The 26,460-nt window shown below is 46.6% G+C and overlaps 1 protein-coding gene across 1 annotated transcript in view; it reads right to left on the bottom strand.

Moving 5' to 3' along the window:
* Positions 1–26,460, bottom strand: part of LOC135198056 (ER membrane protein complex subunit 2-like) — an 82,038-nt gene that overhangs the window by 25,893 nt on the left and 29,685 nt on the right. The window contains exon 4 of the mRNA XM_064225450.1: positions 24,122–24,265. Within this exon, the coding sequence (XP_064081520.1) occupies positions 24,122–24,265 (144 nt within the window). The remainder of the gene's footprint in view (positions 1–24,121; positions 24,266–26,460) is intronic.

Raw genomic sequence — 26,460 nt, forward strand, 5'->3', positions numbered from 1 at the left:
ACAATCGCATGTATGATTTTTTTCGGAAGAGTTACGCAACGACCGTAAGGAAAAAGTTTTTTCATAAATTCACCATAAATCAAAATATTGTGCTAGAGACTTCCAATTAGTTGCAAAATTAAGGTAAATGATTGAATATTACTCAAATATAAGAGTTTTAGCTTACAATTGCGTTTTTCGACCATTTCGGTAGAGTCAAAGTTGACTGAAGGTTGAAATTTTGGCACTTATCGTTATTTATATGAAAATCTCAAAACTGATAAAAGCTACAATCATGAGTATTTTTTTGTTGTGTTTTACATAAAAATGCGCACATTTTCATATATAAAACTTTATGTAAAGGCTAATTTAAAATGGTAAAAAAATTATGTCAAAGTGACGAAATAATTTCCGAGATGTGTCACAGATACTTTTTAGTACGGCAAGAAAGAAATTCGCGCTTGCGCGCCTGCGTAACGATTGTAAACAAAACAACACCTTGATCCATTAACTCCCAGCATCCCCCAAGGAGCGTGATTCAAGAGTTTTCGGCTGGTAGGCCTAAAAGTATTTTTCCGCGAATTTTTAAAAAAACTTTTGTATGTCGACGTAAAATACGTCCAGTCGGCACCCGAGAGACAAAAAATGTCGACGTAAAATACGTCCAGTCGGCGTTTAAGGGTTAACTACTTGTCCGACAGTCGTGCGGCTAAACAAATCACTTTTGCTTTTGGCCCATGCAAAATACGCAGAGTGAGGGGTGGCATGAGGAGGGACTATATGTAAAGGACCTCAGGTTTGTATAGTTAGGAAAAATGCAATTTTTGACAAATTGTCATTTGTTCCGACACGTAATACAAACCATCGGTCCTTTAACAATAGGAAGACTCACTTCTTGGTGGGAGGAATCTGAGTCTTTTGATGAACAGACTGGTGTTCGTCCATCCCTGGAATGCCTCCCTGGTCGTAAGAGCGAGGGAGGGATCCAAGCCTCTGTCCGATTGATCGGGGTGTGCACCGCAGGATCAATGGTCAGACCTCTGGGCCAAGTACTAAGAGAGAGGCAAGCGTATCTCTTCGTACCAGCAAGCAAGAACTTGTTCCTGTTTGCAAGAGGCAACATAAAGTATGGGTTGTCTCAAGCTGGCATCCACTTCCTCCCCCTTGTTGGAGGAAGTGGTGGATATACGCTCCTATCCCTAGTGAAAGGGATAGGATGGGGCTCTGTTGAGTAGCTCACCTGCATCTCGTCCTTATCCAGCAGGGTGACGACCGTGTCCCTCTACCCACAGGTAGAGAGGAAGAAAAAGATGGGAAGAGGAGCCAGTCACACCCTCATTCACTCATCCATTCTTACGGTCACACCAGGACTCAATGCTGTTCAGCCTGCGAGGGTCTGGGTTCGCTACACAACGTGTTGAGCAGCCACCACGGGTCCCAAGGAAAAAGATCCAAGGACCTGTGGGCAATATCCCAAAGGTAGAAGGAGGTGCCTGTGGTCTGGTTGGACCAGACCCCTGCCTTCAGTACCTGCACCACGGAGAAGTGCTTGCAGACAAAGCAGCATCTCCTTCGCATCGAAGGCGATGAAGTCCATTAGGGAGGGGATTGTGAACGACTCGAACCGATCGTCAGGGACCGAAGGGTTCTGAGTCTTCGCTACGAAGTTCGGTACGAAATCGAGCGTCACGGATCCCATCCCCTGGATGCTTGACTTCGCAGGAAAAGTCATGCAGTTTCCTCAGAGGAAAAGAAGGGAATAGTCTCATGACCTACCCCTCTTCTCAACTTCGGTGATGTCCAGTACCCATACTGGTCTGTCCGTTTGCCACGAAGTCTCTCGCATCCTCCTATCCCCATGCAGCGAAGTTCTCGGTAGTGGATAGGACACCGACACTCCATGGTGGGTGTCGATGGTATGGGTACTGTGACAAGCTATAAAGAAAAAGTAATGATTGCTCTGTAACAACCGAACTAAGTCCACAGCGTAGTTCGTAACTGACTCGGCCGCTCTGACAGCTGCCGACTGACTGGTTCGGTATCGGAAGTGAGGCAAGTTGTCCAAGCATCCGAGTAAGGCACGTGACCTTCGCCTTTAAAAGGGTTATGCCGAGAGACCAAACAAAATAATGTATTTGTTTGTCACCAATGCCGGACGGCGAGGTGATGATTCTCTTAAGGCATGTGCCCAACAGGCGAAAGTCAATTGCCTTCTAGAGACCGAGGTCCCTGAAGGCAAGACATTCTCATAGTTGTTGAATCTCAGCTAAGGAGAAACAACACTATGTACCGTTGAAGACGAAGGTAGATATTGAATGCAACCTACATCTTCACAGACGAATCGAGAGAAGGATTCTCAAGATTCAGAACCTGTGATTACAAATGACTGAAAACGCTGACCGCTTTTTCATTGCTGTCCAGTGAGGAGACGTCGTTGCAATGAAAGCGGGGCGCTTTTCAGTAATGAAAACACAGGGGAAAGCCGCCTGAAGAACTGCTTCTCATGGGCTGAACATTTGGAAGTAGAGCTGTCAGGTCGGAGAGTAGGCGATGTCTTATGACACATCTGTTAATTCGGGGTGAACAATGAACAATTGCACACCTATGAATACGAGATATTTTGAAGACAAACTCAGATGTCTGCAAAATCATTTGCATTATTGCATTGCGATGCAGCGGGAGACTAGTACAGACTTCTGTTACCGTGCGGTAAACAGAAAGAGGAAAGAGTCCAAGAGATATCTCTGTTGAAAATTCTCGCAATGTCGAAGGCGAGGGAATTGAGCGTCACAGCAGTAGATGGTCCTTCATTATTGCGAGAATCCCCGTTAATCAGAGACCTAAGTCCATGATTGTTGGGCAGAGATACGGTTCGGTAGTCAATCAAAGCAGGGGAGAGAGAGACATAACTGACCGTTCATCTCGGAGGCCCAGCTGATACTGAGCTGCATCAGGCAGTTCAATACGCAGTAGCTGAGCTCTCGCTGACTCGTCATCCTGAGTTGCCAGGTAATCCATTCTGAGTTGCCAGGTAATCCATTCATTCCATGAATGCGTTCGGCTAGAACCACCGAGCATAACAGATATGCTCGAGCAATTATATTTAGGCGAAATGAATTTCGGTAAATACAAAAGCTGAAATGGTGTTGTCGTGACAAAACCATAAGTATAAAAAATTGAAACTGGAAACTCCTGGGGGGTTGCAGGCAACCCCGAGTTGCAGTTAAATTAGAATACTTCTCGTCTAAGTCTCAATCCGTAGAGTAACTAGGATATGCGCCTACCCCTCGGACAATTCAACTGCTTAGCAGAATCATGTCGCGAGGTTAATATACATATTATATTTGTAGGATTCTGAACAACGATCTCCATCTTAAATTCTTTTCCTTCAAAAAAACAAAATAAGGATTGGAGATCGACCACCTTCGCTCTCTATCAAAGAGAGTGAAGGAGAAGTCTTCCTCGAAGGAAAGCTTCAATGGTGAACAGAATACCGAAGACGATAGTTCAAGCCAAACTGGATGTTCCCGTCCGTTCTTCTCTATTCCAGGTTGGTCGCCTACTGTGAGATACTCTTCTTTCAGCAGCAGTCTTCTTCCCAATGCTAGAAATTCCAGGAATTCGAGCATAGGCGAGGTTCCCGATTATCGCGTAACAATTATCGGGGATTCTCGTCTCGCTCACTTTGGACCATGGTCTCGCTTAAGTGTTTGGAGATCGTAAAAAACTCGAACACTGAATGGGCTAGAAATTCCATAGAATTCTAAGCACTCTGCAAAAACCCCCCCGAATTCGTCAAACGATATCGGCTGGTGGTCCTCTCGATTCCTGTAGAAATCGAGGATGGGGCAGGATCCCTCCTCAACGACCGGGGCTTACGTCAGGTAGGACCCGAAGGTCCCCCTGGTAGCGCAGTCCCCCAACCCAACGTGTGGATCCTACAGAGAAATCTCTGTAGGATCCCTCCCATTTCCCTCGTAGCCGTAAGGAAAGAGGGAATGGGGGAGGAATTGGATACTCGCTCGCCTTCCCAGTGGAACTAGCAGTTGGAGAAGAGTAGGAGCAGCCGGCCTCTCAAAGTCTGGGAAAACGTATCGTCAGGAGAAAACGTTTTCCCGAGGAGGGTTACGAACTCTCACTGTAGGTAAGGGTCTGCCGCCACTGTGAACGTCGTCTGAGTGGGGCTGATCGACACCTGACAGGAGAGAGCCGATACCATCCTCCGACTCATTCCAGTCCTCATCGAGGTCGAAACCTCTCAGGAGGACCGAAGGGGTATTTAAATACGGTGTCCGAAGACACATAGAAATGCCGCTGTCGAAGTAGAGGAGGTGGAAGTAGCTTGTTCGACCGGCCAGATCTGAGAGAGCCTTCTTATTCGGAGACGAGAGACTCTGGTTCAAGACAGAATCGGCAAGCTCTGATCGCAGCAGGCCCACCGTCGGTTTGGGTTCCCTCTCGGGAACCAAAACGACTCGAGCCGAGACGTGGGCTCTGCTGGTGGGAGCGGCGATCCTTCCCCGAGGTCGTTGCGCTGACGAATCAGCGCCATAATCTCGACAAAATTCCTCTGGATCTCGGAAGTCATAGCATCTTGCAGAGTAGGACCGTCAAGCCCCTCGAACAAGAGCATTCCGAGAACCTCCCCCTTAAGGAGGAGGAACTGCGATAGACCCCTCTCGGATTCCTCCTGCCACTTGCGCGTACGTCCTGGTCGGTCCGAAGATCGTACCTGGTACTTACGGCGTCGGGTGGACGGGATCGTGCGGGGTCATGCCCCTCACGATCCACCCCACTGTGCCTCGCTCTTCCTGGTGCAAACCGAGGAAGTTGCAGGCACGGGAGAGGAAGACATGACGCTCCTCTTTCGCTCGCTGGCAGAACCAGCAGGCTTGGAGGGCTGCAGGCGATCGCCAACTTGCAGGCCTAGTCGAGCCGTTTCCAAGGGAAACGGCTGGACCGAGAACAGCGGCCCCGATCTCGTGTGCAGAGGAGCTGCTGCTGGTCCCCCTATCTGCCCGGTCCCTGTGGGAGCGGCGGTCAGGAGACCTGCAGAGACCACTGTCGCGGTGAGACCGGTGCGTGTCCTCGCGGCGCGTCATACCGCTGGTACCAGCCGAGGCTGACCAACGATCGAGAGGGGGGAACCTCTTCCCAGCCTCAGCCCGTGGCTGGTCAGACAGTCACGTCTACCAGGGTTACCAGCTGGTCGCTGCGAGAGCGGCCGCTGGCCTGGCGAAAGTCACATGAGCGGCTCTCACCAGTTTCTGCTCCGTGCCACGGTCCTGGCGCCGAGCGAACTCTGGCGCCAAAATCTGGCTATACGCTCTCCTGCGGGAGATCGTATACTCGGAACTTCTCGCGAACGAGAGACCGAGCCGGAACCTGGCGTAGCGGCAGCGCCGCAAACACCAGGCGAGGAAGTACCGGTGGTAGTCGGTACGCCTCTGGTCCCCGTCTTCTTCTTCCTTGCGGAAGGGGAGACGGGCTCTGTTCCCTAAAGAGCAGGAGGACCGGCAGAAGAACCCCCCCGTCCCACGGGAGTGGAACGAGCTCTTAGAAGTTCCTGAAGGAGCCTTCTTAGGGGGGAAACCCGGGTTACCAGGTGGTCGCTGCGAGAGCGGCCGCTGGCCTGGCGAGAGTCACCTGAGCGGCTCTCACCAGCCTTCTGCTCCGTGCCGCGGTCTTGGCGCTGAGCGAACTCTGGCTGCACGGTCTCCCGAGGGAGAGCGTACACTCGGGATCTCTCGCGAACGAAAGACCGAGCCGGAACCTGGCGTAGCGGCATTGCCGCTAGCACCAGGCGAGGAAGTACCAGCGCTAACCAGTACTCCTCTGGTCCCCGTCTATCTCTTCCTTACGGAAGGGGAGCGGGCCCCGCTCCCGAAGGAGCAGGAGGACCAGCAGAAGGACCCCCTGTCCCACCGGGGTGGGACGGGCCCTTAGAAGTTCCCGAAGGAGACTTCTTAGGGGGGGAGGCAGCCTTCTTCTTCTTCGGCTTATGGGCCTTAGAAGTTGAAGGGGAAGAGGCAGCAGCAGACGATGAAGACGAAGATGACACTTTCCTCTTCTTCTTCCTCTTCCTCGTCAGCTCACGCAGGACAGTCGTCAGGTCCTCCATCCAGGCCGGAGCCGGGGCTGTTGCCGAAGCAACACGGCCCGACTGCACCTGTCCGGAAGGACCTGGGACTGGGGAAGATACACCGTGGGCAGGACCAGCATGGACAGGCGCAGGAACGAGGAGTGACAGGTACAGCAACCAGCTCAGGAGCGGCAGGAACAGCGGCAGCGGTAGACATAGAAGGGACAGCCAAGCCAACAGCGGGAACCACATCAGCGGCAGGTATGGCAGGCCCAGCCATCGCCTCGTAGAATCATCGGCAGCCAGCGGGAACCTGGATACTGGCGGCCGGTCCAGGGGCGAGCTGCTGGAACAGCGGAAGTCTGGGGCAGGCAACACGAAGAACACAGGCGGCGGCAGCGGCATACCCCCCTCGGTACGGCGGAGACCGGCCCTAGTAGCGGCAGACAGCGTCACCGACACAGCATGGGGAGTGTAGACCAGGCGGGGGGGGGAGCAGCATAAGCGGCCGTGGAGGTAGTAGTGGAGACCGCCCCAGACCTCGCTAGACGCTGCAGCAGCCCGTGGATGCTAGGCACGCCCTGCCGCCGCAGTGGTCCATACCTGTCCAAGGTCGTCTCCCACGGATGTAGCACCTGCGGTAGCACAGATAGATTAGTAAGAGGGGTTCCCTCACGCACGGGGGGAAGACATGCCCCACTCCGAACGCAAGGAAGACCCCAAATACAAAATACAACGAGGAAGCTGAGCGGGGGGCAGGAAAGAAGACGAAGAATCGGATACCAAGGGAGTCGCGGGAGAGCTTTCCAACGACTTCCTGGCAGACCTTCGCTTCCCCTACCCCCGCACAGCAGTGAAAACAGTAATATGAAGATGTTAAACATGAATACTGCACAATTGCGATTCACTTCATTTCATTTACAGTAAAGGGGAAAGATCAATTCCCGGGTAAGAGCAGAAACTTGATCCATAATAATATGATGCTATCATAAAATATATATGAAAAGGAAACAGAATACTGCACTTGCGATTTCACTTTCACAGAAAATAAATCGTAAGGATCAATTCCCGGGTAAGAGCGGAAATTGATCCAAATTAAAATTGATGCAAATAAATAAATTTAAATGAAAAGAATAATGCAATTGCGAATCCATTTTCATTGCATTCTATCATACAAAATAAGAGGCTCGTGATTAGCGCAATCACGCTCTCGGCAACGAACGCACAGGGCAAAAATATGATGAAAAGAGTACTTACATTTTTCAATTACACACTTTCGCCCAAAATACATGACTCGGCGCGAGCGCGCCCGCCCTCGGCACCGAGACAATTTCAAGGGTTCAATTCATGAAAAGAGGGGAAATTGCCGCATCTACAGCGATAGCTCCATGTTGGTTCATAATTAAGTAATGAAAATGAAAACAGTGACTTACAGTTTCATTTTCAAGTCAAACAAACCATTAGTAGAAAACACAATATAAGCAAAGCAAACGACGATGAAGCGGGCAGAGAGCGATGACGAACACGTCCTTCACACCCGCGGCCGAAAGCAAAAGTGGTTTGTTTATCTGTCGGACAAGCAGTTAACTACCGTTCTCCCCTTGTTCGAAGCTTACGACCGTTCCAGCTGCCGCTAGCTACTTCCTATTGTTAAAGGACCGATGGTTTGTATTACGTATCGGAACAACATGAAATTATTTTATTTTAATAACCCTAAAGTACATAGTTTCATGACTTCTCCAGGGAAAGCACTGGCAAAATTTGTTACCATCAAAGGAATTGCAAGACCTAATTCCTAACACCAAAAGTAGATATGTGTAATAAACAGATCACCTTTGCATTTGAACTAACATGCTTATGCTATCCATTTCTTACAGATACCGTACCTAGTGGACGCTAACCAATTACTGTTCTACCAGATATGAAAATATCCATAAGTATTGCTCTTTACTTTTTCCTAAGCAAGTTGTCAATCATACTTACATGTTGGAAATTACACATATAGAAACTCCTTACACAAAGGGCCATCCATACTCACATTCATGAAGTCAAGCAAAATGTACACAAGTATGACACACATTTCAATAACAGTGTGTGAATACTTAGAACCCCTATAAAATGATATTGTTATGATACAATAAAGTTTGCTCATACTTACCTGGCAGATATATATATAGCTGTATTCTCCAAAGTCCGACAGAATTTCAAAACTCTCGGCACACGCAGTGGTCGGCCAGGTGGTTAGTACCCATTCCCGCCGCTGGGAGGCGGGTATCAGGAACCATTCCCATTTTCTATTCAGATTTTCTAGTGCCACTGTCTCCTGAGGGGAGGTGGGTGGGCACTTTGATTATATATATCTGCCAGGTAAGTATGAACAAACTTTATTGTATCATAACAATATCATTTTGTTCACGAAGCTTACCTGTCAGATATATATACAGTGTTCCCCCCGTATTCGCGGGGGATGTGTACCAGACACCCCCGTGAATAGTTAAAACCTGCGAATAGTTCAAACCACCTCTAAAAATGCTTTATAACTGCCTATCTTGAAAGTTCAGATACCAAATATATACCTTTAATAACATCCTACTTCAAATATACCTAAAACAATTATAACTATTACGGATTAATCTTGTGGTTTATATATAATATATTTCAAAGTCATCTTAAACAATTTTTACCATTAAAAATATAATAACTACAGCAAATAACAGAAGAGAGGATGAGATGAGACGAGAGAGAGAGAGTTGAGAGAGAGAGAGGAGGAGGCTTGGAGAGAGGAGAGAGAGAGAGCGACCAATGAATGGCAACATCATATATTGACCATCAGAGTGAACTTATGAATTATTTCGAGACCGAGAGAATAATCATGGAAGACGAGAGATGAGAGAGAGAGCAGAGAGAGAGGAGAGACCGACTGAAGAGAGAGGAGAGAGAGAGAATAACCTAGATCAGACTCCTTCCTCCCATCCACCAATTCGTATATCAAACTCATTTAACTCCCCGCCCACCTTCCTCCAAGTGGATAAAAAAGACTGGGAATCGCCATTTTTAGTTAATCTATTAATATTTGAAAATTAGTTATAAGGTATAAAATAATTTATTACACTACAAAACAAATGAATATACGTAAGAGTAGAGAGAGAGAGAGAGAGAGAGAGAGAGAGAGAGAGAGAGAGGGTATCCTTATTTAAAAGAGTGAAGTGGATAGATTATTGTACTTCTTAAAATACTATCACATATGAATTTTGAACAATATAGGTTATATTACTATTATTATTATTATGCAAAAATATTAAAAACCATACACCATGTACCATAGAACATCAAAATTCTCTCATCTCAGTAAAAGAGAGAGAGAGAGAGAGAGAGAGAGAGAGAGAGAGAGAGAGAGAGAGAGAGAGATGAGAGAGAGAGAGTGGGTTTACATTATCCTGGGATATGGCAACACAGTTGTTGGACCCAAGCCAACTCGGCTTGCTACTGGAGTTCAAAGAGAAGATGCTGGGTAAAGTGCATTTTCTTTCATTCTTACGTAATTCTTTTTATTTATAAACTAAAATATTGCTAATTCACTTTAGTATTTTCTTTAATGAAATTATATTATTGCTGTTTACATTAATATTGATATTTGAAAATTAGTAAATCATCATCCAAAAAACATACATCTCTGTAAGAGAGAGAGAGAGAGAGAAATGGAAAGATTATCGTAGTATTTGTAAAATACTTTCACATATGATTTTTGTAATTACAGTTATTATTATTATTATTATTATCATCATCATCATATGAAAATATTAATAAATATATTACATACGTGTACCATAAAAATCTCTCATCTCAATATAGAGAGAGAGAGAGAGAAAGAAGAGAGAGAGAGAGAGAGAGAGAGAGAGAAAAGAGAGAAGAGAGAGAGAGAGAGAGAGAGAGAGAGAGCTGGAGTTCGAAAGAAAGATGCATGAAGACTGGGATTTCCTTCATTCTTACATAATTTTTCAAATTAATAAACTAAAATCTTACTAATTCACTGTAGTATTTTCTTTATTGAAGTGATTGCTCTTTACATTAATATTAATATTTGAAAATTAGTAAATCATTTATCATACAAAAAGCATATATGTATCTCTGTAAGAGAGAGAGAGAGAGAATTATTAGTTCATTAGTGATGAATCATTTAATTTAATCTTATTAAAACTTACTAATACAGTATTGATCAATTATTAATACTATTTAAAAATTAAGTAAATCATTTTTGTATCATAAAAATGTATTTATGCATGAAAATAACATCAAAATACACTAATTAGTGATTATTTATCATCGGAAAATCCCGCGAATAGGCGAATTCACCGCAAATAATGGGTAGATATGGTCCAGAGAAAAATCTGCGAATCAGTGAGTCCGCGAATCCAGAGAACGTGAATACAGGGGGCCCACTGTATAGCTGAATCCCACCTTTGGAGGTAGGGAGAGACAGAATAGGATTTGGGAAACATATCCATGCAGATGATTGACATCTTGGTTCCTTACCTGTTAGCATAGCTGACTTCGTGATTACTGTCACCCAAGTCTGCTTCTGCTTTACTAGAGTCACCAGCAAGGTAGTGACCTGTTGCTGCTGGTGAGTTCTAGATGATCTGTCAACGGGGGCGTGACCACAATGTGACTAGACCATTTGACTCTACTATGAGGGCAACGAAGCAAAAAACCACTACCTGACCTAGCCTAACATAAGCTAATTTTCCACATAACTTAGGCTAAAGGAAGGGAAGTCCGCCTCAGGCGGTCGACCCCACAACCATAACTAAATATAAAGTTAAAAGCTCACCTAACCATTTCTTACCGGATAGGATGAGTGCTACTCCTTGCCCCCAATATAGTGTTTGCGGCGACGTATGGTCCTAGCGAATAGCAGTTCTCGTATGTCGTCTTCACCTCCCGAAGGTACTGTGAAGCGAACACCGAGTTGCTACGACAAAATGTGGCATTCAAGATGTTATTGAGTGCCATGTTCTTTTGGAAGGCTACCGAGGTAGAGATAGCCCTCACTTCGTGCGCATTCACTTTCAACAACTTCATATCACTATCTTTACAAGATGAATGCGCTTCCTTGATGGTGTCTCTCAAGAAAAAAGCCAGAGCATTCTTCGACATTGGTAAGCTTGGTTTCCTGACCGAACACCACAAGTAGTTACTAGAAGGACCTTGACACTCCTTCGTTTTCCGTAAGTAAAATTTGAGAGCCCTGACAGGGCAGAGGACTCTCTCCGGCTCGCGCCCAATGATTTCGGCCATACCTTTAAGCACGAAGGTCCTGGGCCAAGGGTTGGACGGATTCTCATTTTTCGCCAGAAACGTTGGGCTCAAAGAACAGACGGCGTTCTGTCCCTTAAAGCCAACGTGCTTGCTAATAGCTTGAATTTCGCTAACTCTCTTCGCCGTCGCCAGAGCAGTTAGGAAGACAGCTTTTCTAGTAACGTCCCTTAGCGATGCAGCATGCAGAGGTTCGAAAGGACTGGACATGAGGAACTTCAGGACTATGTCCAAGTTCCATGACGGCAATTTAGGTTGCATCACCTTCGCGGTCTCGAAGGATCTTAAGAGATCGTGAAGGTCTTTGTCGTTCGCCAAGTCCAGACCTCTGTGTCTAAAGACAACCGACAGCACACTTCTATAGCCCTTGATTGTCGGGACTGCAAGTTTCAATTCCTTCCTCAGGTAAAGTAAGAAGTCAGCAATCTGGTTCACAGAGGTCGTGGTGGAGGAAATGCCGTTCTTTTTGCAACAACTCCAGAAAGCGGCCCACTTCGATTGGTACACTGCGTGGGAGGAAGCTCTCCTTGCGTTGGCGATAGCTCTTGCCACAGATCTTGAAAAGCCTCTCGCTCTGGCCAACTTTTGGATAGTCTGAACGCAGTTAGACTCAGAGCGGGGAGGTTTTTGTGGTACCTCTATAAGTGGGGCAGTCTGAGTAGATCTATCCTTAATGGAAACGTCCTCGGGAAGTCTACTACGAAGGCCATGACCTCTGTGAACCGGTCTCTCGCATGCCAGAACGGGGCAATCAACGTCATTCTCGTCACTTCCGACGCTGCAAACTTCCTTAGAACCTCCCCCAAGATCTTGAACGGGGGAAAGGCGTACAGGTCCATCCCCGTCCAGTCCCAGAGAAGGGCGTCTATCGCCACTACCCCTGGATCGAGCACCGGGGAGCAGTAGAGCGGAAGTCTCTTTGTCCTGGACGTCGCAAAGATGTCTACGAGACCCCATAACCCCCACAGCTCTTGGCATACATCCTGGTGAAGGGTTCACTCGGTTGGTAGAAGTTGACCTTGCCGACTGAGGAGATCTGCTCAGACGTTCTCTACTCCTGCTAGAAACCTTGTAAGGATTGTAACGTCCCGTGTTTTTGCCCACAACAAGATCTCCTTTGCCAGAGCGAACAGGGACTGAGAATGTGTTCCTCCCTGTTTCTTGATGTAAGCCAGAGCTGTGGTGTTGTCCGAGTTGATCTGGACTATATGACGAGAAACTTTTTCTTGGAAGAACTGGAGCGCCAAAAAGATGGCTGCCTCTCTTTGAGGTTTATATGCCAGGACACCTGTTCCCCTCTCCAGGTGCCTGACACTTCTTCCCACCCCAGTGTTGCTCCCCACCCCGTGGTGGACGCGTCGGAGAACAACACTAGGTCGGGGCTCTGAAGCTTGAGAGAAACACCCTCCGACAGCTTCACCGGATCGAGCCACCACTTTAAATGATGCTTTACCTCTTTTGATATTTCCAAAATCGTATCCAGATTCTTCTTGTCCTTCCAATTGTCCTCCAGGAAGAACTGGAGAGGCCTGAGGTGTAGTCTCCCCAAGGAAACAAACTTCTCCAGCGAGGAAATGGTCCCCAGCAAACTCATCCATTCCCTCACCGAGCATGATTCTTTCCTTAGGAAGGCTGACACTTTGTCTAAGCCTTGCTGCTGACATCCCTGGGACGGAAAAGCTCGAAAAGCCACTGAATCCATCTGAATCCCCAGATACACGATGCACTGTGTTGGGGTCAGCTGTGACTTTTCGAAATTCACCAGAAGTCCCAGGGACTTCGCCAAAGTTAAAGTTACTTGAAGGTCCTTCAGACACCGCGTTTGCGAGGAGGCACGAATGAGCCAGTCGTCCAGGTACATAGAGATTCTGATGTTTGCAAGATGAAGCCACCTTGCCATGTTCTTCATAAGAGTAGTGAAGATCATCGGGGCTGTGCTCAATCCGAAGCAAAGCGCCCTGAATTGGAAAACTGTCCCCTTCAGGATAAACCGCAGATACTTCATCGACTGGGGATGAATCGGGACGTGAAAATAGGCGTCTTGAAGATCTAATGACACCATCCAATCGCCTCGTCTTAAGGTCCCAAGAACTGACCGAGGTGTCTCCATCTTGAATCTCTGTTTCTGCACGAAAAGATTCACACTGCTTACATCTAAGACTGGTCGCCAACCTCCCGACTGTTTCGGCACCAGGAACAACCTGTTGTAGAAGCCTGGTGATTCCAGGTCCACGACCTGTTCCACCGCTCTCTTTTTGAGCATTTGCTCGAGCAGATCGTATAGAATCTGCTGCTTCTCTTGATGGTAAACAGGTGATAAATCCCTGGGTGTCGTGCACAGAGGGGGAGGCTTCAAGAAAGGTATCTTGTATCCCCTCTCGATGATGTTGAGCGACCAGCTGTCTGCATCCCTCTCTCTCCAGGCTTTTGAGAATAAACGAAGCCTGGCTCCTACCGGTGACTGAAGGACTGTCGTTTCATTTCTTACCCCTGAGCTTAGAAGGGGCTCTGCCTCTGGAAAGGCCTCTTCCTCGAGAAGGCGGCCTCGAGGATGCTCCACCTCGAAAGGGCTGCTTATTAGGAGCTTGCATTCGCGAAGATGTCGAAGGGACTGCCGTACGTCTCGAAGACTGAGCTAGGAGGTCTTGGGTCGCCTTTTCTCGCAGGCTGACGGCCAGATCTTTGACCATAGCCTGGGGAAAGAGATGGTTCCAAAGAGGAGCATACAGCAATTCTGCCCTCTGTGAGGTAGAGACCGCCTTCGCAGTAAAACTACAGTAGAGCGCTCTCTTCTTCAAGATTCCTGTACAGAAGTGCGAAGCTAGCTCTTCAGAACCATCCCTGACGGCCTTGTCCATGCATGCAAGAATGCTGGCTAATCGGATCAGGACTACGTGACTGAGTATCCAGGACCCCTAAACACCAGTCCAAAAAATTAAACACTTCTATCGTACGAAGAGTCCCTTAAGATAGTGGTCTATTTCAGGAGGAGTCCAAGACACCTTTGCTGATGAAAAAAGGGATCTCTTCGGTGCGTCCACCAGGGTGGCGAAGTCACCTTGGGCAGACAAGGGAGCTCTTAGTCCGACGTCCTCCCCTGTCTCATACCAAACGCCTGCCTTGCCTGTAAGTCTTGACGGGGGCAAAAGAATTCTTGTTTTGGACTTTTCTTGACTCCATCCAACTATGTATCTTCTTAAAAGCCCTCTTGGTCGAAAGCGAAGTAGCCGTCTTCACGATTCCTGGAGTCTTGATGGCTTTCGAAGATGACAACTGAGAAGGGGGAGAACGAGGGGCCGAAGGTTGGAATTTTTCTTCAAAAGAAGCACGGAGTAAGCGCACCAAGACTTGATAATCCGAAGACGCCGGTGTTGAAGATTGTTCTTCGGTTGCTTCCTCCGACAAGTCTCCTTCATGATGAGTAGAGTCCAAAATATCTTTCGAGGGTCTGCGAGCGTCTGGAAAAACGTCCTGTTGATCGTCTTGATGAGAGTCCAGACAAGCGTCACGCTGAGCGTCCATACGAACGATCTTATCTGGCAGCCGACGGAGAGACCCTCATAGATGAGCGAGGGGCGTCTCGGCGAGCTACGTGACTCTGCATAATCTCTTGCAAACCATCCTTGCTCCGAGGGTAACTATGTTTCTTTCTCTCCAATGAAGCACGTTTGGGAAGATGATCGTCGCGCTCTCTAGACAACTGCTGGGGAGCTGCACGAAATCTAGAGGATGAAGCAACAGGAGAAAGAGAGGAGCGAGGAGAAGGAGAAGGGGACTGCCTGGACCTCTTGATTGGCAGTTTGTCATCCTTCCTTCTGCGATACGGCTTTGCCTCTCTCTCTACAATTAACGAATCAAGTTGTTGTTGTATAGACAAAATAATCCTCTTAGACGGAGAACCTTCCTTCTCAGGCGAAGGGCTGATCCTGTGAGAAGATGAGGGGCGAGGGGAAGCCCTACTCCTTCTCACATGGACCGCCACGGCTCTGTCTCTAGAGCGACCGGGGCGGTCAAAAGCAACTTTGTCAGAGGACGTCCTCTCCTGCGAAGCTCGCAAATCAGAAGGAGATAAAGGACGTGAAGCGTCCTCCTCCCTGAGACCAAAGATGACAGCCGCCTGTGCGACATCTTGCATCTTTGCTCTCTTTTGCGGCAGAAAGTCTTCAAATTGCTCAGGAGACGACCGCAAAGCAGGAGCTAACGGACGTGAAGCGTCCTCCTCAGAGGAACCAAAGACAACGGCCGCCTGTGCGACATCTAGCGTCTTAGTTCTCTTCAGAGGGCGCGAGACCTTCCAAGAGCTCCAACTCCTGCGGGGGGAGGACGTCTCTAATGACGAAAAACAATCCTTCAAGATTCGAGCACAATCTTTGGCAGCCCGGGAAGTGTCCACAGGTCCTGCCGAAGGGGCATCATCACTACACCTCACTGCGCTATTAACACTTTCCAAAGCGAGCACTTTTGATTCTAGGCTTCGTAAAGATTCCAGAATCATAGATAGGGCATTACAGGTTTAGGAGGAATAAATTCTACTGGAGGGGTAGCAGGTGTAACATTATTGCCCTGACATATACTGCCTGATACACTCCTGGAGGAAGACCTCCTGATCCTATCAAGCTCTAACTTACGTATATAGGTCTCGTATGCCTTCCAACCCGAATCAGACAGACTTTCACACTCCTTGCAACGATCATCAAACATACACACATGATTTTTACAACTCGCGCACACTGTGTGGGGGTCTACCGAAGCTTTCGGTAGCCTCACCTTACATTCTTCCATACAACACACTCTGGCGCTAGTCGAACTAGACCCAGACATCTTAGTTAAAGGAAATAATCGAGCCAAAATCAAAACAATCCACAATTAGCGTATGCCTAGCCACAGATCCAATATCAAAAACCAAAAGTCAATCAGGATACTCAAATAGCAAAAGAAGTTCCAAAATCCAATGACGGAGGTACTGAAAACGGGTGTTGACAGTACCGGCGACAGAGAAAATCTGAATAGAAAATGGGAATGGTTCCTGATACCCGCCTCCCAGCGGCGGGAATGGGTACTAACCACCTGGCCGACCACTGCGTGTGCCGGGAGTTTTGAAATTCTGTCGGACTTTGGAGAATACAGCTATATATATATCTGACAGGTAAGCTTCGCGAACAAAAAAAAGTTAAAAGTGTTTATACCTGTTTTTTTTCATGGTTTTATCACAAAAAGTGCATTTAATAATGAAATTTATATTAAAATACAGTAATTTGTGGATATTTCTCACAGTAAAATACTGCAAATACAAGAATTTCCTTTTGCATAATGGGTAGATATGATCCATAGAGAAATCCGCAAATATGTAAGTCCATGAATCTTAAGAACACGAATATGGAGGGTTCACTGTATTACTATTATATTTAATCTTATTAATCTTATCAGTACTTGAAATTTAGTACTTATTATTAGGTAACTAATCTATTTATCATACAAAACTGATAAACACACATACACATAAAACTTCTCTCATCTCAGAGAGAGAGATCTGGCATACCCAGGAAAGCTTTGGTCGTGGGCGTGCGTCCATTCGTTCACCATCCACCCTCACAGGTGCATCCAGGAAAGCACTGGTTATGTGCATGTATTTGTTCATTCATTCACCGTCCAACCCTCACTGGCGCATCCAGCAAAGTGTTGGTTGTGCACTTGTGTTCATTCAATTAATTCATTCACCATCCACCTTCACAAACACACAGGAAAGCCTGTCATGTGTGTGTTCATTTTTTCACTGTCCAATACCCCTTGTGTGCTTAGTGAATTACCCACTCAAGCTGAGAGGTTGTCTGCTTGGGCAGGCTCAGTCCACCATCCATTAACCCTATCAGACTTACCAGACTTTTTGCTAAGTAAAATGTTATTGTCATGATAAAATAAAGTTTGTTCATACTTACCTGGCAGATATATATATATAGCTGTATTCTCTGAAGTCCGACAGAATTTCAAAACTCCCGGCACATGCAGTGGGCGGCCAGGTGGTTAGTACCCATTCCCGCCGCTGGGAGGCGGATATCAGGAACCATTCCCATTTTCTATTCAGATTTTTCATACCACTGTCCCCTGAGGGGAGGTGGGTGGGTACTTAATTATATATATCTGCCAGGTAAGTATGAGCAAACTTTATTGTATCATGACAATAACATTTTGTTCATGAAACTTACCTGTCAGATATATATATATATAGCTGAATCCCACCATTGGAGGTGGGAAGGGACAGAATAGAAGGATTTTAGGAAACAAATTACATGCAGATGATTGACATCTTGGTTCCTTACCTGTTAGCATAGCTGACTTCGTGATTACTGTCACCCAAGTCTGCTTCTGCTTTACTAGAAGCTGGTGAGTTCTAGATGATCTGTCAACGGGAGCGTGACCACAATGTGACTAGACCATATTGACCATACTGTGAGGGCAACGAAGCTAAAAACCACCACCTGACCTAACCTATCGAAGTTAGTCCCATAACTTCTAGGCTAAAGAAAGGGAGAGCGCCTCAAGCGACCAACCCTTCAACCATAAACCAACACCATAAAATCAAAAGCACAAAAGCACACTTATCCCTTTTCTATAGGATAGGATTCGTGCTGCTTCCTGCCCCCAATAACATTTCTGTGGATATGTATGGTCCTAGCGACTCGCAGTTCTCATATGCTGTCTTCACATCCCGCAGGTAATGTGAAGCGAACACAGAGTTGCTTTGCCAAAAGGTAGCACTTAGGATATCGCTGAGTGCCATATTCTTTTGAAACGCCATTGAAGTTGCGACAGCTCTCACTTCATGGGCTTTTACTTTCAAAAGTTTCAGATCACCATCTGGGCAGGACGCATGGGCCTCCCTGATGGTGCTTCGTAAAAAGAATGCCAGTGCATTTTTAGACATAGGAAAGTCAGGTCTCTTAACAGAACACCACAGATTTTCTGAAGGACCCCGACAGTCTTTAGTTTTCTGCAAATAAAACTTGAGAGCCCTGACAGGGCACAGGACTCTCTCTGGCTCACGTCCGATGAACTCTGTTAACCCTTTGATTTCAAAGGTCTTCGGCCAAGGGTTCGAAGGGTTCTCGTTCTTCGCTAAGAAGGCAGGGCTCAGGGAGCACACTGCATTGTTTCCCCTGAAGCCCACATGTTTAGTCATTGCTTGAATTTCACTAACCCTTTTCGCTGTGGCAAGAGCAGTTAGGAAAATCGCCTTTTTTGTAACGTTTTTCAACGAGGCTGCATGCAGAGGTTCAAATGGACTCGGCATCATGAACTTCAGAACCACGTCAAGGTTCCATGATGGGACCTTCGGTTGCGGTACTTTCGATGTTTCGAAGGACCTCAAAAGATCGTGAAGGTCTTTATCATTTGTCAGGTCTAACCCTCTGTGACGGAAGACAGCTGACAACATACTTTTATATCCTTTGATTGTGGGTACTGCCAGTTTGTCTACATTTCTCAGATGTAGGAGAAAATCAGCGATCTGGCTCACAGAGGTCGTGGAGGAGGAAATACCTTTCTTCCTACACCACTTCCTGAAGACAGCCCACTTAGATTGATACACTGCTCGAGAGGAAGCTCTTCTAGCGTTGGCAATAGCCTCTGCCACTGGTCTTGAAAAACCTCTCGCTCTGGCCAACTTTTTGATAGTCTGAACGCAGTCAGACTCAGAGCGGAGAGGTTTCCGTGGTACCTCTCGAAGTGGGGCTGTCTGAGAAGATCGGCTCTCTCTGGAAGGGTTCTTGGGAAGTCTACTAGAAGAGACATGACCTCTGTGAACCAGTCGCTTGAGGGCCAAAACGGGGCGATTAGCATCATTCTCGCTCCCGGAGACGCCGCAAACTTCCTGATTACCTCTCCTAACAATTTGAACGGGGGAAAGGCATAGACGTCCATCCCCGTCCAATCTCATAGGATGGCATCTACCGCTATCACTTCCGGGTCGAGAACCGGTGAGCAATAAATCGGAAGCCTCTTCGTTTTCGAGGTTGCGAAGAGGTCGACTAGCGGGCGTCCCCATATCTTCCATAGTTCTTGGCAGACCTCTAGATGGAGGGTCCATTCTGTGGCAAGCGTCTGATGTTGACGGCTTAAAAGATCCGCTCGGACATTTTGCACTCCTGAAATGAACCTCGTTAGGATCACTATATTCCGAGCTTTCGTCCATAGGAGGATGTCTCTTGCTACCTCGCACAGGGATCGAGAGTGTGTCCCCCCCTGCTTCTTGATGTAAGCGAGAGCCGTGGTGTTGTCCGAGTTGATTTGGACAACTCGGCCCACCACTCGTTCTTCAAAAAATTGTAGAGCTAACCGAATAGCCTCCAACTCTTTTAAGTTTATGTGCCAGGACCTCTGTTCCCCTCTCCAGAGGCCTGTCACTTCCTCCTTGCCTAGTGTTGCTCCCCAGCCCACCATGGAGGTGTCTGAGAACAACACTAGGTCGGGGCTCAAAAGGTTGAGGGACAATCCTTCCGAAAGCTTGACTGGATCTTGCCACCACTTCAGATGATCCTTGACCGTTTGTGAAATCACCAATGTCGAGTCTAGGTCTTGCTTGTCCTTCCAGTTTTCTACCAGAAAAAACTGGAGTGGCCTGAGGTGCAACCTCCCCAGGGAAACAAACTTCTCCAGCGAAGAAATGGTTCCCAGCAGACTCATCCATTCCTTCGCCGAGCATGTTTCTTTCCCTAAGAAAGCTGACACTTTTCTTAAGCATTTCTGCTGACGTTCCTTTGATGGAAAAGCTCGAAAAGCCGCTGAATCCATCTGAATCCCCAGATACACAATGGACTGTGTGGGGATCAGATGGGACTTCTCGTAATTGACTATTAGGCCCAGGGCCTTCGTCAGCTGCAACGTTGTTCGAAGGTCCTCCAGGCACCTTGACTCCGAGGACGACCTGATTAGCCAGTCGTCCAGGTAGAGCGAGACTCTTATCTTCGATAGATGAAGCCATTTTGCTACGTTCCGCATGAGGAAAGTGAATATCATCGGCGCCGTACTCAGACCAAAGCAAAGAGCCCTGAACTGGAAGACCTGCCCTTTTAAGACGAACCTCAGGAATTTCCTTGATTGAGGATGAATTGGGACGTGGAAATAAGTATCTTGGAGGTCCAATGACACCATCCAGTCCCTTGGTCTCAAAGCCCCTAGTACAGACTGAGACGTTTCCATCCTGAACTTCTCCTTCCTCACAAAAAGGTTCAGCCTGCTGACGTCTAGGACAGGCCTCCATCCCCCAGACTGCTTCGGAACCAGGAATAACCTGTTGTAGAAGCCTGGGGAATCTAACATTAGGACTTCTTCTACGGCTCTCTTCTCTAACATTTGGTCTAGAAGGTCGAGCAGAATCTGTTGCTTCTCCGGCTGGTATGATGGAGACAGGTCTATAGGCTTCGTGCTCAAAGGAGGAGCAGAGAGGAAAGGGATCTTGTATCCTCTCTCTATTACACCGAGGGACCAGGTGTCCGACCCTATCATCCTCCATGCATGAGCAAACAGGGTGAGTCTCGCACCGACAGGTGCCTGAAGGGCAGAAATGTCAATTCTTTCCTTTTTTACTTAAAGAGGCCTTGCCTCTAGAGAGCCCCCTTCCTCTCGAAAAACCTCTAAAGGAAGGTGCTCCACGAAAGGGCTTAAATTTCTTCTTAGGGGCTTGCACGGTTGAAGTAGAAGCCTGGGGTGTAGGACGTCTGGAAGACTGTATCAAGAGGTCCTGCGTTGCTTTCTCCTGCAGATTAACCGACAGATCCTTAATCATGGACTGCGGGAAAAGATGTGTCGAGAAGGGGGCGAACAACAATTCTGTCTTCTGCGCAGGAGACACAGATTTCGCTGCAAAACTGCAGTACAAAGCTCTCTTTTTTAGCAGTCCGGTTGCGAAATGGGATGCTAATTCATCAGAGCCATCCCTTACTGCTCTATCCATGCAAGCCAGCACACTGGAAAGTTCTTCCAAAGAAATTGAGTCTTGACTTCTAGATTGTAAATCCAAGGGCCCCAAGCACCAGTTCAAGAAGTTAAACACCTCTAGTGTCTTAAATATTCCTTTAAGATGATGATCTGTTTCTGACATAGTCCAGGAAACCTTCGCTGATGATAGGTAAGACCTCGGAGCGTCAACTAAGTTTGCGAAATCGCCTTGAGAAGAAGACGGCGCTTTCAATCCCGCTTCTTCTCCTGTCTCGTACCAGATTCCCGCTCTCCCGCCCAGTCTAGATGGAGGAAGAGCAAAGGAAGTCTTGCCTTTTGCCTTCCTTGAGTCCATCCAATTTTGAATTCTCTTAAACGCTCTCTTCGCAGAGAGCGACGTGGCCATCTTAACGAAGCCAGGAGCCTTCCTGGCCTTCGATGAGGCCAATTGTGAAGGGGGAGAGCAAGGAACTGGCTCCTGAAACTTATCCGGGAACAAGTTCTGAAGAAGGTGCATTAACGTCTTATAATCTGAAGCAGATGACGTTGTTGGCTCTTCATAGTCCATAGGGCACGAATCACTAGATGATTCTCTTTCTCTAGCAGCAGTGTCCTTCAAAGATCGCGATATTAATAATCCTTGAGGCCCTGTTCGCAAGAGGGTGCCTCTGGCTGGAGAAGTGTTCGAAGTAACCATCCGTCGTTTCCCTGTTATCTTCGACACTTTAATATCTTGGGCTTGTGGAACATCCTGACACTTCGGGCTCAAAATTTCTTCCAAGGTGTCCTCCGGAGCGTCCTGGCGAGCGTCCCGATGTGTAAGACGCCTAGCGTCCTGAGAAGCGTCTGCCCGAGCGTCCTGGCGAGCGTCCCGATGCGTAAGACACCAAGCGTCATGAGAAGTGTCTTCCCGAGCGTCCTGAAGAGTACTTCGATGCACAGAACGTCGAACACTATTTGCCGCTTCTTCAAAAGCGTCCTGATCATCGAAACGCAAAGCAGAACGTACAACTGAACCATGAACTTTTGTCGGGGATTTCTGAACGTTCTCGACCTTTTGACAAAGACGCCGGCCGCCTGTGCAACAACTCACATTTTCGTCAAAATCGTCTCTCCTAGACGCCTTCTCATAAGGAACGCTTTCACGTTCTCGAATGAGTCAGCTACTAGACGGTGACTCAAAGGCCGAAAAACGAGGAGAAGGAACCAGGGACTGCCTGGTCCTCTTAACAGGCAGCCACTGATCCTTCGTCCACCGACCGGGTTCTGTCTCCTTCTTCGCAAAATAGGAAGCCAACCGCTTTTGCATATCTAATAACATTTCCCTTGGAGAAAATTCTCGATCAGGAGAAGGACTAATCCTGTGAGAGGAAGATGGGCGAGGGGATGCCCTCTCCTCCAACTCAGGAACAATTTTAGAGCGACTTGGACGCTCAAAAGAGTCCTCCCCTGATGAAGTCTTGGTCCTTTTCTGCGGTGGAAAGTCTTCAAAATATTCAGGTGAAGAATCAAAAGGTTGATAAGGACGTGAAGCGTCCTCTTCTCTAAAACCTCTCTTAAGAGGGCGACAAGGACGACGGCCGCCTGTGCGACGTCTTGCACCCCTGCCGCTCTCCCAGCGAGAGGCCCTCCGAGAGTCCCAACCCCGGCGAGGGGAGGACGCCTCGGAGGAAGAGAAGCACTCTTTAAGGACCCGTGCTCGTGCAAGATCCCTGGCAGTCTGGGACTCATCCCCAGATTCTGCCGAAGGGACGTCAGACCGGATATTAGTTCCCGTAACCCTCCTTCGGCTTTCGACTTGCCCTCTCCCTAAGTCCTGGGAGTCCGGCAGAGGTCTAGGCCTGGAGGCATTATGGGACCGATCTGACGCCCCCTCCACAACACTGGATGCACTAACACTTTCATTGCACTTAGACACATTTTGTAGCGCGAGCACTTTAGATTCCAGGGCACGAATCGATTCCATAATCGTAGATAACACATTTCCTTCTGTAGACACTTCCTGATTGTCCGAAGGCAATACAACAGGATTAGGTTGGATTAAATCTACAGGGGAATTCAATGGACATACAATCTTACCCTGACTTCTATTCACAGAAGCACTCCTAGAGGAAGACCTCCTGATTCTATCACGCTCAAGTTTTCTCACGTAAGAATCATATGCCTTCCATTCAACCTCTGTCAATTGCTCACACTCAATGCATCTATCATTCAACATACATACATGACCTCGACATTTCAAGCATACAGAATGAGGGTCTACCGAAGCTTTCAGCAACCTCACCTTACATTCTTGCACACTACACACCCTGAAACTAGCAGAGCTAGATCCAGACATCGTATTTAAAGAAAAGTCAAAGCCAAAATCCAAAACAAATCCACTATCGCGTATGCCAAGCCAACAATCCAAATCAAAAACCAAAAGTCAATCAGAATACTCAAGTTAGCAAAAAGAAGTTTCAAAATCCTAGGCGGAGGTCTGTAAACAGTTGTTTACCAACCGGCGACAGAGAAAAATCTGAATAGAAAATGGGAATGGTTCCTGATATCCGCCTCCCAGCGGCGGGAATGGGCACTAACCACCTGCCCGCCCACTGCGTGTGCCGGGAGTTTTGAAATTCTGTCGGACTTCGGAGAATACAGCTATATATATATCTGACAGGTAAGTTCCATGAACAAAAAATAATTTTATTATTCTTACTGGATACTGCAAAGTCTGCTAAGTAGAAGTCCAATAAGTTGGTTCCACTGTTCGTGCAATTTCTAACAATATTTTCTTGGATATTCTGAGGAACGTCAAGCACTACTTACTTTTTTAGATATTCTGTTAGTTCTTTAATTGCATCCGGAATTCGCCCCTGCCCTTTTAACACAGCAACTTTTCTTTTTCTTGCTGAAGAGTTGGTTTCATCTTCTCGGATAATGCTATCATAAACATCAATAGCTTCATCAAACCTGGAAAAAAAATTTTAAATCAATAAAAAATATGTTTGATTTTCCTGTTTACAAAACCAAGGAGCAAGCAACATACAAATATCATGGAAAATGTAGTGAGAGCTAATTTATATGGCCCTTTACTTTTCCAAATACATTACTTGCATTGCATTCATATTAATAATTCATCAACTTTGACCATGCATGGCAGTTAGCTACATATTGTGTAAAATTTCTATCTTGTACATCCTTTTGCACTTTATTTTCCAAATACCTCATCATTATATAGCTTTTACTTCCACACCAGCAGGAGTTCAGATTGTAAACAAAAAATGAGAACACACTGTTTTCTATGACTCTAGACATCTACTTCCCCTATTCCCCACCAGGGGACCGATAAGGGCACACTCATAGCTAGTCCATCTACTTTTGTCTACTTTGAATAGGGGGAGGCAGGGAGGGCAAATTGTACAATGGAGAGGTATTTAAAAAATAAATATTATGTAATAATATCTTTTAAATGAACCTTACCTCTCCATTTCATATTCGAAAAAGGTGGTGGACAAAGTGGAAATCAGCTAACCCTTTATAAACAAACCAAGTACTTGTTTACCCAGCGAATTCAATTTGTCAGTTATCACTGCTGCCTTGGGAGGCTTGTCACTCAGGTACAAGAACCTGATCATGAAGATACTGGAGGTCTCTTTGAAGGGTACCCCCTTCAGCATGAGGAGAGGTAGGGTTACTGTGCCAAAACCCTCCAGAGTATTGATGAATAACTAATAGGTACCTACATAAAGAAGTTACACTTCCTATACTCACAACTGAGTAACTCCAAGCTTCCCAAAAACCATAAACGAGTCTAAAAAGCAGTAGGCAGAAAACAGCTACCAATCAATTCAGAACAATATTTCTTGACACACCAGAGGAGCTAACACTCTAACTTTGACTGACAGCACTATGAAGATAAATCATAGCAAATACAGAATAACCACACCACCAAGTGACTTCGGTAACTTATCCTAGGACAAGTTTTTTACAAATTTAAAAGCTGTAGCCACTGCTCCCATGAGAAGTGGCTTTACCTTCCAACAAGGATACAAATTGGCATGAAAGTGCTTAATCAAAGCCCTAATGAAAAGGACATTACATTCCTACTCATCGGAAGCAAGCTTCTGAACACTACAAACATATTCTTTGCATCAGCTTTAATACCATTAGTGCAATTTACAAACACTAACCTAAAAGTTCATAATGGATCCACAAAGGTTCCAGCTCCTCCAGCTTTAGTAATTTCAAGTTGCATAAAGAGACTGTTGTAGGTAAGAGTCTAGCCCTAAACCATTTTTGGCCCAAACTAAGGGAAAACAAATTGTTTCGTCTTACCAGGCCCACTTAAACTGACAAAACTTATAATTCCCTAACTCTACTATCTGTAGTTAAGGCTACTGTTAAGTTTACAAAGAAAACTCCTAAAAGGAGTTTCCTCCAACATTTTACAAAGAAAACTTTTAAAGGAGCTTGCTCTAAAAGTTCAAAGGGCAGCAACATCATGAACTCAAAACCTGCACACAGATTCCACGGTAAAGTGAGTGCCAGGGACCTGGGAAACTCCACCTCAACACCTCGAAAGAAACCTAGATGTTGTTATCCTCGGACAAACCTAAGAGCCAAAGCCAACATGGCCCTAGCCTTAAAGGCTACTACTCAGGATTTCTTCTCATGCTTTAGAAAAAACAGAAACCTTATGATGTTTATAGAGGTACTAGTGGTAGAAAACTCCTCAACGTAGCACTGGATCTATACCCTGACCACTGGTGTCTGCAGAATCAGTTAGTACATTCTCTCTTGACACCTATAACAGCCTTCCTGCTAGATCTTGCCTTAAGCTGGCAGGAGCCCTTGATATTTCCACACAGTTATCTGCAGCTTGCAGGATTATGATGGACCTTTCCTCTCACGACTGCCTCGGGAGATTATTACTGATATGGAGAACTAAGGGTAGATATATACACTACTGAAGGAAACCAGAAACCCAGCCTTCCTTCGCCACCTGGGATAATCAACGCCAAGAGACAACTAACCAAGTCTTTAATTCGCCGATGACTTCCTGAACTATAGCAAAAGGATGAAAGGCATAACAGTCCAGACTTCCAAACACTAAATAGCAACATGGGAGGGACCATTAATATTTAATATAGCACTAACCTATAGTA

The sequence above is a fragment of the Macrobrachium nipponense genome, chromosome 21 (assembly GCF_015104395.2).
Source record: "Macrobrachium nipponense isolate FS-2020 chromosome 21, ASM1510439v2, whole genome shotgun sequence".
NCBI lineage: Eukaryota > Metazoa > Arthropoda > Malacostraca > Decapoda > Palaemonidae > Macrobrachium > Macrobrachium nipponense.